Source organism: Rhopalosiphum padi, chromosome 1 (assembly GCF_020882245.1).
Source record: "Rhopalosiphum padi isolate XX-2018 chromosome 1, ASM2088224v1, whole genome shotgun sequence".
Taxonomy (NCBI): domain Eukaryota; kingdom Metazoa; phylum Arthropoda; class Insecta; order Hemiptera; family Aphididae; genus Rhopalosiphum; species Rhopalosiphum padi.
This window is the reverse complement of record NC_083597.1, coordinates 52,122,781-52,135,089: the sequence shown is the minus strand read 5'-3', so window position 1 is coordinate 52,135,089 and position 12,309 is coordinate 52,122,781. Positions and strand designations below refer to the sequence as shown.

At 27.7% G+C, this 12,309-nt stretch overlaps 2 protein-coding genes across 2 annotated transcripts; one reads left to right on the top strand and one right to left on the bottom strand.

The window, feature by feature from the left end:
* The first annotated feature begins 1,360 nt into the window (after positions 1-1,360).
* Positions 1,361-5,425, top strand: LOC132928742 (pyridoxal-dependent decarboxylase domain-containing protein 1). Its single transcript, XM_060993609.1, has 15 exons — positions 1,361-1,734; positions 2,066-2,212; positions 2,270-2,475; positions 2,552-2,729; positions 2,795-2,942; positions 2,998-3,125; positions 3,197-3,268; positions 3,487-3,570; positions 3,629-3,730; positions 3,808-3,885; positions 3,966-4,064; positions 4,123-4,284; positions 4,370-4,610; positions 4,678-4,830; positions 4,892-5,425. Exons 1-15 carry the CDS (start codon positions 1,675-1,677, stop codon positions 5,155-5,157), a joined length of 2,124 nt encoding a protein of 707 aa, XP_060849592.1. The 5' UTR covers positions 1,361-1,674; the 3' UTR covers positions 5,158-5,425.
* An 826-nt stretch (positions 5,426-6,251) lies between these two features.
* LOC132928752 (peptidylprolyl isomerase domain and WD repeat-containing protein 1) lies at positions 6,252-10,524 on the bottom strand. Its single transcript, XM_060993619.1, has 13 exons — positions 10,118-10,524; positions 9,518-9,620; positions 9,256-9,452; positions 9,006-9,093; positions 8,780-8,885; positions 8,434-8,652; positions 8,184-8,302; positions 7,920-8,112; positions 7,706-7,842; positions 7,468-7,565; positions 6,830-7,015; positions 6,612-6,763; positions 6,252-6,544 (listed from the first exon to the last, which is right to left on the bottom strand). The coding sequence occupies exons 1-13, from the start codon at positions 10,239-10,241 to the stop codon at positions 6,401-6,403; spliced, it is 1,866 nt and encodes a 621-aa protein (XP_060849602.1). The 5' UTR covers positions 10,242-10,524; the 3' UTR covers positions 6,252-6,400.
* Positions 10,525-12,309: the final 1,785 nt, after the last annotated feature.

The window sequence follows — 12,309 nt, the reverse complement described above, 5'->3', positions numbered from 1 at the left end:
AAAAATTACAAAATCTCTCCTTAGAATATTCAAAAAGGATTTAAAAAATAAATCCTCATCCAAACATCGGCCCATACCACATGCGCATATAGCATAGGTATTATTATTTTATCATGGCTATTGAAAGCGGCCCGTTTTTAAGGGGTTGAATATAGGCAATAGTCTAGTAAATCTATATTAAGTAAAACTTCGGCATTTGCATGTTAAACTTATGGAAGAATCTAGGTAAACCACAGTTGTGTAAAAATTGATCAGTCCCCCTCCCCGAAGAAAAATCCTAGCTACACCATTCTTTGTTGTAACATAAACACATAGCACATATAGTATATGCTATACAGGGTGTAACAGATAGAATTAACCGAAAAAAATAATAATAATAATTTAAGAAATATACTCATGTCAGCAAATTTTCAAAAATCATTTTTTTTAAAACTTATTACGTTCCAAATTAATTTAATCAAAAAATATTGATATTTTAAAAAAATTCTAAAAAATGAACTACTTATGTCTTAGATAAACAGATAAATCAACAGAATAAATGTCTTAGATAAATCTTTTACCATCAAATTGTTCTTATAATCAGATTTGCAGATTGACTATTTTAAATTTATTATATAATCAATTATTGTGTAAATCATGATTATTTAGTAGATAAAAATTAATAAAATAACAATACAAAATCGATGTTACATTTATAAAATAAAACCGAAAAAGAAATGAAAAATTTCAAATATTTATAAATAACTCAGAAATATAATTTAAGGCATAAATAATAATAATTCATATTTTATGAATTGACATTTGACGTAGCCCACACATACGCCGGCTCAGCGCGCATATCATATTATAAGTATTGAAATTCTTATTTTTATAGATGAAAATATGTCTATAATATGAACAATAGAACAGGAAAGTCGCAGTAGTAACCTTGTAGGTATTCCCTATTCAAATCCGATTATGTTTTTTACCACTGCGGCCCCGTCCATCACAATTTTTAGTTTTTACGATAATTTCTCAGAATAAAATATTCAATAAATTATGATTATAAATTAAAATATTTTTAATTGGTATCGGCTACCTAGGATAAGGTAAAATTGTAATAACAATTATTAAATATTCATAGATAAAGGAAATTTTTCCTAATAAAATATTAATAAAATAAAATTGTTACCTATTATTGTTCTGCACGGACCATGACTTAAGATCTTAAATCGTGGCACCGACTAATATCTCAGTTCACGGTTCTCTACTATCCATATACCGTGATCATACCATGGTATTCAGTTACCATACACCACAACTATGGCTCGTACGCGTGCAGATAACAATCGATGTTATCACGACACCGTTATCAATATCAATACGTAATACAAACACTTTTGAATTCACTATTTTTTTAATGTAAAATATAAAATGAGCGATATAATGTATTATACGTATTGCACCGTTTTACATAAATCATTTCGGCTGTAATTCATTTTGTGGTTGGTTTGATTTGTTAATCAAACAACGAGCTTATTATTTTTACCGCTTAACGTTCTAACGTGTAATATCGCGCGCCCCACACACATGACGACGACACGTCGATACTGTTTTCGTTGTTACTGCATTTGTTGCTTTTGCTGTTGACGTTATCTGTGCGATTGAATAAGAGAACCGATCGTTACTGACACCATGTCATCACCTGACGCGATCAATGAGACAAGATCTGATGTCCAAGTCCCGGATCATGATGTAAGTCAGCTTGTATTCATCAGAGTTGTACTCGATCTGTATGAATTCGCTTCTATCGGTCTACCATTTGCATCGTAGGCGTATTGCATAATATTTATTGCTAATACCTGAACAGCTACTAATAAAAAATAAGTATGCGTCAGACATTGATTTTTAGGGGTACACTATGCGTCTTAATCAAATTTATTTTACAAAACTGTAAAATAAATAGTTACTTTATACATTTTAGTTAAACCAAGATTCAGATTTAATTTTAAAAATAATTACACTGTAACTTCTCTTCACTGGTCTATGTTCAAGTTCATTTTTATGTTTTGTTTTTAAATTAAAGGTTGAACATTCTCCTTTTATGGAATTACATGATCAGTTCATGCAGACTTTGGATAATCTAGACAATAACCAATTAAATACCCAGCTGACGTCTCATGCCCTACCTTTGGGTTCCAAGACGTTTTGTGATATTCTGGCATCGTTACAAGTATGTTAATTTTCTATCGAATGAGTTATTATTTAACAATTGTTATCATTGTGGTAGACTCTGGTGTTAACTCAAAACAAAAAGGAAAATGGAGAAGGCTATGAAGAAAGCGCTCTTCCTGTTCTTCAAGATCTGGACAAATTCAGTTTGACATCATATTCTCTAAGCTATTACATAAGTCACTGTCTTCCAAATGAACAGACTGTGCCTGTTTTGTCTTTGGTCAATAAGTCTACAACTATGTGGATATCAAGATTATTTCAGTCAGTATAATATACATTTATTACAGTTTTTTAATCTTTTATAGCTTTTTATAAACATTTTTCATTTTAAATTTAGATTTTCAAACTGTGGGGCATTTTATACAGAAAATATGATATTAAGCTATGAAAGAGTGGTACTGCTTGCTTTGCACCGCATGTTTGGTCCAGAATACCTTAATCTATCCGAATTTCCAATAGTTTATTGTACCCCAGATCCAGTATTGGTTGGTACAATAAAGAGAACTGCCTTGCAAGTAATTAAAATGAGTTAAAAGCTAGATTCTTTTCAATTACATAGTTAATAATACAATTATAATAGATTGGAATGAATGAAAAATGTGTACAAATCATACCATGCCTATCAAATGTGCTATGCCCATACAAAGCAGACTTAGGAGCATTAGAAACTATCATCAAAACTGATATTGAAAACCATCGAAAACCTCTTATTGTTTTTGCAAGAGCAGGTAATAAATTAGGTTTTATATTTGTCTTACGTTAATGCTTATATTCTTATATCAGGTGCGCACGTTACTGGTCAGATGGATGATATTGTAAACCTTAAAGAATTATGCAATAAATACAATATTTGGTTACACTTATCTGGTGATAATTTATCAGGCCTGGCCTTGGCAACATTTAAAACAAAGGTATTTTAAATAATTATAGTCATATGATGTTATTAAGAGTTATTATTAACTGATTATTTTTTCATTTTTAGAGTTCTAATCTAGCTGATAGTATGACATTAACGCCAAGCATTTGGTTGAATATTTCTGCGCTGCCTGTTATTGTATCCTTTTTAAGATGGAAATAATCATATTTAATAAAGTTATTATCAATTTCTTTGCAACTGTAAATAACAATTAATATAATTAAAATATTTCTTAAAAAAAATAAGAAAGTTCTCCATTTTTCATGAATGTATTGAGTTGAAAAATGCAGTACAATTACTTTTTATACTGCATATAAGATACATTTAATCAGATTTTCCTTAAAAATAGTTACTAGACTTTATTTGATAAACAATATACAAGTACAGAAATATTGAATATTTACAAAAGTAAATGTTTACCTATTTGGACATGTTTTCAAGTTAGTTTCAATAACTTAGTACTTGTTTATAAAATACTAAAACAATTATATTTTTTAGGCTTTAGGACATGATGCGCTAGTGCTAAGGATACAACAAAAATTTGAAATTTGTCACCGTATTCATAGTTTGGTTAAACGTTATGACTGTTTGAGGATTTTGGTAACAGAAGCAATTTTTATTTATTGACAATAAATAAACTGTTTTATTTATTTATTTTTGTTTTTATTATTATTCAGTGTGAAACTAATGATCATAACAGTGAGTCTAATGAGGAAACAGTTGCTGATATTATTGCTAATCAAGAGAATATTCCAGTTTAGTTGATATTACTATTTCTTGTGCTTATTCAAACAATATGTATTAATAATTAATATCAATTATTTTTTCCAATCAGGATCTATTACACAACTTATCGAGTTGTCTTGTCATCCAATTCGTACCAAAAGACTGTAACCAAAGAGTTTCTCCTTATTATGATAAACTAAATTCTTGGGTAAGAAATATTTCTGCATACTCAAAATTTGTATTGATATATTAATTTGTTCTTTCAGTTAGGTCAAGTGTTGGAGCGAGAAATTCCTGAAGCGCCTTTAGAATTGTGTGAAATTGAAACCCTTGGTGTTGTAGTAGCGTTTTCTCCTTTTACTGTTTTGAATTCACTAGTTACTGAAGATGATTGGGAAACGTTTAGCATTTGTTTGGATCAACATATTGTTAGTATAATATGTTAATATTTATCTATAAACAACTTACAAATCGAAACATACATTAGTTACTTGTTTCATGTGTTTTTGATAGGAAATTTTGCTAGCTACAGTTGATTATAAAGAAAAACTGACAGGACTTATAGCCAATCTGCCATCACTTGAATACGTTGAAATCGATGACTGGGCAGGACTTGGTGCTGTAAGGTATGTACCACAACTGTGGAAATCGTCTGACCAGCAATTGGCCACTGATCAGGATAAGCAAGATTTAAATCGATTAAATGTACGAATCGTACAGCAACTCCGTTCAATTGATGCTGCATTTTCATTAGGTAAGTCAACTAGTTAATAGTCTGCAACTGTGGTGATGCTTTGAACCAATTTGTCTTGTGTATTCAGGCGAAGGAAGTGACGGATTAGCCTGTGTTCGTTTTGGTATGGTCACAGCTGACACAGATGTAGCTGAATTATTGTCTCTGGTCCAAAGTACTGGGCGTAAAGAAGAAGAGTCAACCAAATACATTGATTCAATGGCCGAACTTGTAAAAAAAGGTATGAAAAAAAACAAGTAGTTATTAATTACTTGTCTAATCATTTGTTTCATATTTTTTAGGCATAGAAACTGCAACTGTAGACTTAAAAAAAGAAACTGAAGAAAAAATATGGCAAGAAGGTATTTTAAGACATGTACCAGTTTTTGGGAACTTAGTTAACTGGTGGTCTCCACCGGCCAAAAATGCAGTAAAAGGTCGATGGTTAGATTTGGAGGCAGGTGTGGTTCGATCTACTGAAGTGATATATGAAAAGAAGGCACAAATAGAAGATTCAGATGGCAATGAGAACGTAACTGTTGCGGCTGATGATGTGCCAATGGAGTAAAATCACCTTACACATGTATTATTAAGTTTTATTTTATTTTTATTTTTATTCTCGAGTATTTATTGTCTTTAATCGAGTTCTTGCTCGTAAGAATTTAATAGTTACTAAAAGATATTTATTTCATCATATACATAAAAAAATATTTATTCATTTTTTGGTAGCATTTTTAGTTTGTTAGACATTTTAAACTGTTCTTTTTTAATGTGTTTATTATTATATATTTATTTTACTAAAAATGTTCAATCATAATAAAGTACAGTGGTATTTATTATAGTATTTTATAATTAACTGATGATTTAAATTAAACAATTGGCATTACATTCTATGAAAAGATTATTAATGGTTCCATACGAGTACTTCCACCAAAGCAATGCAACCAAGTGGTATCGTAATGCATTCTATCAACTGTTAGCCACAAAATTAAAATCAATCTAATATTCCACGTTATAATTTAACTAAAATTTAACTAAATTAAATTTTGTTTTCATATACATATACACATATATAATATATATATGTGTGTGTGTGTAAATTGTATTATTTTGTGATAGTTAAAAATCTTCAGACTCAAAATATAATATTTCCATAAATTGACTAAGACTCAACCAACCATAATTGCAGCTATTATTATCTACAAATGTAAAAAATGAGCGGTGTTTTCATATTGACCAAGTAGTTGGCATCCTGTGCATTGTATTATTTCACAAACTTTTCCTCTTTCTTTACTTAAATAATTGTCCACATCACCGCCATTTTTGTGATAATTTTATAATTATAGAATAGTAACAAATCATTAATTTTTACATAGTTGATTGTCAGTATTTTATTTAAAAAAAAATGAATAAAATTCTCTGAATAATGTTTTAAAAAAAAATTACAATATTTGATGGATAAAGCTAATGCTGCTTAACAAAGTGTTTCATTACAATACATTTAAAACCAAAAAAATACACACCTGATGTTAGTGATTTTTTTTAAAACCTTGATGATCTCCAGAAAAAAATATTTATAGGAACATATAAACATTTTATTGGCATGTGAAATTTTTTTAAATCTGATTACAAAATATTGTGACGAAAAAGGTTAGCCATCGATGTATATCATATCAAATGTGTATTAGTTTTAAAATCTATTCATAAAAATATATGTAGTAATCGACAATATGACATATATGTTTAATATTAAAAATTATTAATAGAAACAAATTCATTTTTAATACAACAATAAAACACAAATTACTGATTTATTTCAAACTGATGTTAATTATTTGAACATCATCGTGTGGCTTATCGGTTTTAGGATGAGTTTTTGCATTGCAAATTGTTTGTACTACTTCCATTCCTTTAGTAACCCGTCCAAATACAGTGTGTTTATTATCCAGCCAAGGCTAAAAACAAAATAATTTAAATACAACATATAACAAGTATAATTGAAGGTGAAAAGAAATAACTTACAGTGGGTATAAGTGTGATGAAAAATTGACTACCATTAGTATTTGGACCAGCATTAGCCATGCTTAATGTATAAGGTCGGTCATGTTTCAAATGGGAACGAATCTCATCTTCGAACTCACCACCCCATATGCTTTCACCGCCTAATCCAGTACCTTAAATGATTTTAAAAATGTTAGCAGATCTATACTAAAATATTTAATTAAATATCAATTGAATACCTGTAGGATCTCCAGTTTGAATCATAAATCCTTTAATAACTCTATGAAATATGTTGCCATTATAATATCCGTTTTTACTATGGACACAGAAATTCTCAACTGTTTTTTGGCATTCTTTAAACAATGCAACTTGAATATCACCAAAAACAGTATGCAAAGTAGCTGTATCGTATAATCGTTGAATACCTAAACAAAAAATGTATGTAATTAAAATATTTTAGTCTTACAATTAAAAATTTTAAGTTAAATGACCCTTCATAAAATGTGAGACATACTGGATGTTATACAATGATAATGAATTTCTCTTCTTATTTTGTTTTATTTTACAAAGAAAAAATGTTTTCATATAATTTTAGTAAGTAGGTCAATAAATTTATTGAATTTTTTAGTAAAACTTGAATTGCTTAACAATTTATATGTAACAACAAATAAATTTTAAAACTTTGATTCCACATTCTTTAAATTACTTTTTTTAGTTTAACATTAAATTTTTAAGGTCTATAAAAGCTTTTATTAAGAATTTATAGTGCATTAAATTCATATCCATAGTCATTAGTCACATTATATTAATAATAAATGTTTCATTGGACACTTCATAAAATAAAAAGTACATAAATACAATTTTAAGTTAAACGTACAAGCAGCTTCAGTAGAAGATATAATATCTTCTTTCGAAGGTCTTTCATTAAATACGTCACGATCGGCATCAATACTTTTAATATCTTCAGGTTCTCGCCTACAAAAAAAAAGTATAGTTAATACTAGCTTAAATAATAATAAGGTATTATAAGTACTAAAACTATGTGCATCTATTTTTTTAAATACTCTTTTCTAATACCTATATATTTTTTATTATATTAAAAAATAAAAACTAACTTGGTAAACATATAAAATCTATTCTTTTTATATGCTGTGCAAAACAATGTAGGATCACTTATAGAAGCTTCCAATGCAGGATTTGTTGCTGCTTCCATTTCTAATGTTACTGCTGCTTTTAGTTTTTTAGCCTTACCCTATGGATATGTTTAGAATTAACATTTATAAAATCATATTCTTTGAATAAAACGCACATTTTACGTTGTGTACTGACTTGAAATAAAGCGACTCTCAATGCTCTTAAGTTTTCAGGTTTTCCAATAATTTTGACCAATGTGTTATTAAATATGTTAACAACTTTCACACCTAACATGGTTGGATAAAATAAATAATGTCCACTTTCATCAAAACATAAATTAGCTGTATGAGAAATTTCTGTTTTTTCCAACTCTCGTTCAATTGCCATTCTGAAATATAGTAATACAAAATATTGAATACTAAAATAAAAAAATAATAAATTAATAGTCAAAGGGTTTACCTTCGAATGAATTCAATGTTAGGTATTTGTTGCTTTTTTTGCTGAAGTTCCGTAAAACGTAATAAAGATTCGTCATATACCCTACTTAGTTTACCAGTCAAAAAGTTAAAAACTCTGACCTGAAAAATAATAATTATTAAATTATTTTGTATTGTACATTCTACATAAAAGTGTATAATAGCAATCAATAATATAATATATTTGTATATTATTAATATAATTATAATTATATATTTATTTTGTCTTTTACCTTTCTGTCTGGTGACATGGTAGCAAATTTCAAACCATCATTTGAAAAACATAAGCTGGTTGCATGAGTTTTATGTCTAACAAACTCAAAGAGATCAGTGTCCAGTTTAGAATCAAACTGTACACACTTTGGAAATGTATAATCTGTTTTAGCTCCAGACCAATATTCAATTATGCCACTCTTATCTGCTGATATGGCCACATCAAACATTGAATTAAACTGAAACCATTTACATTTTAAATTGTACTTAAATGTTTAATAAACACAATTTTAAATTGTATTTAAATGTTTAAAAGTATAATAATTAGTTAAATCACAAGTTATCAAATGTTTGTATTATATTTACCTTAATAAATACAATTGGTTTTGTATGCATTTTATCAATAACATGAAGTGGTTTATTTATTCCTTTTCCGTCATAAATAAATATTTTAGGTTCAGCTACACTGCTTCTGTAATATAAACATTTTTATTATTAATTAATATAACGTTTAACATCAAAACTTTAGTTTAAGCATTTTACACAAATTTAAATTAAAAATAAAAAACTACAAAAATTACTTAACACTTACACAGCAACTGTATGAATTGGATCTCCTTTAGAATGCACCCAACATGCACTAAGTGGTATGTAATCTAATTTTATCATGTTGATCATATCTGTAAAAAAAAAATCAATTACAATACTTACATAAACAAGTATTTGAAGTAAACAAATTTACAAAAGATCATAATAGTATAATTGTTCTTTTTTAAAACTGAACAGTCACACAAAAATTACAAATATGTATTGGGTAGGTAAAGCAAATAACTTTAAAATACCAAAATTAATAACATCAAAAACTTTGACTGTCTGATCTGATGATATTGTACACATAAGAGTTCCATTATAATTATCTGTTATATCAGTAATTGGAGTAAGATGACTACGAAAATGTTTCACAAATTCAATTAACTCTTCAGTTTTTTTCCAGAATTTCACATGCCCGTCACAGCTTGCTGTAATTAAAAAGTCAGTTCTGAAATAAAAATAATAAATCAAATTTGATATTCCAATTTTAAATAACAATATTAAAGTAAATACTTGGTAATTAATATATGCGTAATAACATCCCGGTGCATATAGCTTTTTTCATAAGTATCACATGTTGGTAAGTTCTCCAAGTACAAATGTTCATGTTTTAAAACTAAATTAAAAAAAGAAATAACAATTAAAATATCAATACCTAAGACTTGTTTTAAATTATATTGAGGCATTTATTATAAACATGATAACTTAGATATGCCTATAGAATATTAAATAGTCATAATATAATCATTTTCAGGAGATATAGTGGTATTAAATTATTCAATAAAAAATTAATTTTTCATTTATACACAGAATTTTAAAGAATATTTAAGTTACATTTTAAATAAATTACATTACCTAACTAAAATATACTTTATACAATATATTTTACTGCAACTAAAATGTTAAAAACTAATAATATTTAATTCCAAATATTAGATTGAATATTCAACATCAGCGATGAATTTAAATAGATATTAATTTTTACACTACCGTCTACCTATGTATAAACATTTTGAAAAAGATTTAGTTTTTATTGAACAATAAGATATTAACCACATAGTATAAATACTGTATATCAATTTAGTCGTAATTTGTAAGAAAATAATTATTTACTTTTTCTTTTCTTTTTCTCAACTGTGTTCGTCAATTCGGACAAACTGGGACCTACGCATTCATCATCGTCTTCGTCGGACCCATTGCTCTTATCCTCGTCTTCGCGTTCTCTTTTTTCCGACATATTTTCTGTCAGATATTTGTAAAAGATAAATAAAATATTATAAAAACGATTTCAAACAATACACAAACGACAAGTGTGAAAATAAAACACTATTTAGACGTTATTTCAATTATCGGCGCCAATAGCGAGTTGCGTGTTTTGATCAAACACAAACTGTTCCTGAAAACTAGCCACCGGCACTCACGATTCGCGTCTAAAAATGATACGATTGCGATAATATGATAATCCAAGTACGAATAATTGTACACAACCATGAACTTTTTTTGTTTACAATTTTACAAATTAAGTATTATCAGGACGTATCACGAAAAATAATATATATACCTATTCTGTGATAATATCTTAATTCGTGATTCGTGGTATAAGGTTTATGGTGATAACAAATAAAAACGAAGGGACCGCATTGGCGCATTATGATCTATAATATACGGTTACAATATAAATAATAATTATATTTCAAATTTCAACTTCAGTAATCATAGGTGTAACTACTAACTAGACCTTAAAGTTAGGGAGGGCTTCAGCCCTAGAATTGTTATAATAAGTAAATTAAGTGGGGGGCTCTGTCCCCACATCACCAAACACGTTACATTCATTGATTATAATAATTATAAATGTAAATTGATAGGTACTTTATTTTATTATTATAGTATTATCTATTAATTATTATATTATTATAAAACAAATAATAAATAAACTGGTAGTGGTATTGAGGTTAAACATTAAAATATTAACATATTATAATATAACTCATATATTAGGTGAAACTATGATAGATAAAGGATTTTTATACATAACTATTACAATTTACTGCTTAAGTCTCCACTCGGACCTCGGTATTGGAAAATTTATTTAAAATGCCTTCTTTGTTAAGAACATTTGACAAATCCCTTTCAATTGCTATGATAGGATAACTTTGAAAATCGATTTGGTAACATGGTTGGCGTTATGTATAAGTGTTTATTCGACGCATTGCTGAGAATGTTCTTTCACAAGATGTGGTACTCGTTGGAACTGAAAGCACTAAGTATAGCATTTTGTATAAATTTGGGAAAACAGATTTTTCCACAATACTCTTTAGCCACTTGTCCGCTTTAAATGTTCCTGAGGATTGTTAATCTTTTCCAATTGATTGTCATAACAATTGTATTAATAATCGTACAACTTTTATGACTGTTTTTATGTTTGGTTTATTGACAACTTCTAAGTAGGTAGTATTTATGTAGTAAAAACTACACAACTACGACTTACCTACACAGTTACACGCGGTCATTACAAACAATAATATAGTTTAATAACACTAATAACTGAACTATAAAGTTCAGTTTAGTCTAGAGTTTCTATAAATCATTTATAGTATTGAGATTTTAAAACTATTTAAAAAATGTATTTGTATACCTGTTTCCGAATGTGCATCCAATGATTAATAAACAAATATGTCAGGTCTGAGTGCCATTTAATTTTTACAATGCTGTGTAAATTATTATTACAGTAAGGTGAAAACATTTTAAACAAAACCAAAATATCGTCTATTATAAAATTTATTTTGGTACCTAGATGTTATTTATAATTGTTCAGAAACGTACCTATATCTTATAGATATAGATACCTACAGGCTACAGTATAAACTATTAAGTAGGTATTTAAATTTATTAGTTTACACGAAAAAATTAAAAATTAAACGGATAGATTATATAAGATGGCAAAAAAAAATAATTTGCTCATAATCATTAAAGTTTAGATTAATTAGTATAGTTACTGAAGTTGAAATATAATTATCTATTATATATACTGTATCATACTAAAGTGAGTTATATAGTCATGTGCCTATGTAAAATTTTACAACTCTAGAATGTTCATAACTCACTTTAAAATGATAATATCAATAAAAGCATATGTCATTGTCTATAGATAATATTCTTACCTTTTACCTTTAAATTTGATAATAGGTAAATTTACTCTAATAGTCTAATATTAAAGCTATAATATCACAAAATGTAGGTATTCTTCTGAACAAAAATTTGTTATGATGTACGTTAGTAAGACAGAGACAACACATGCGGGTATG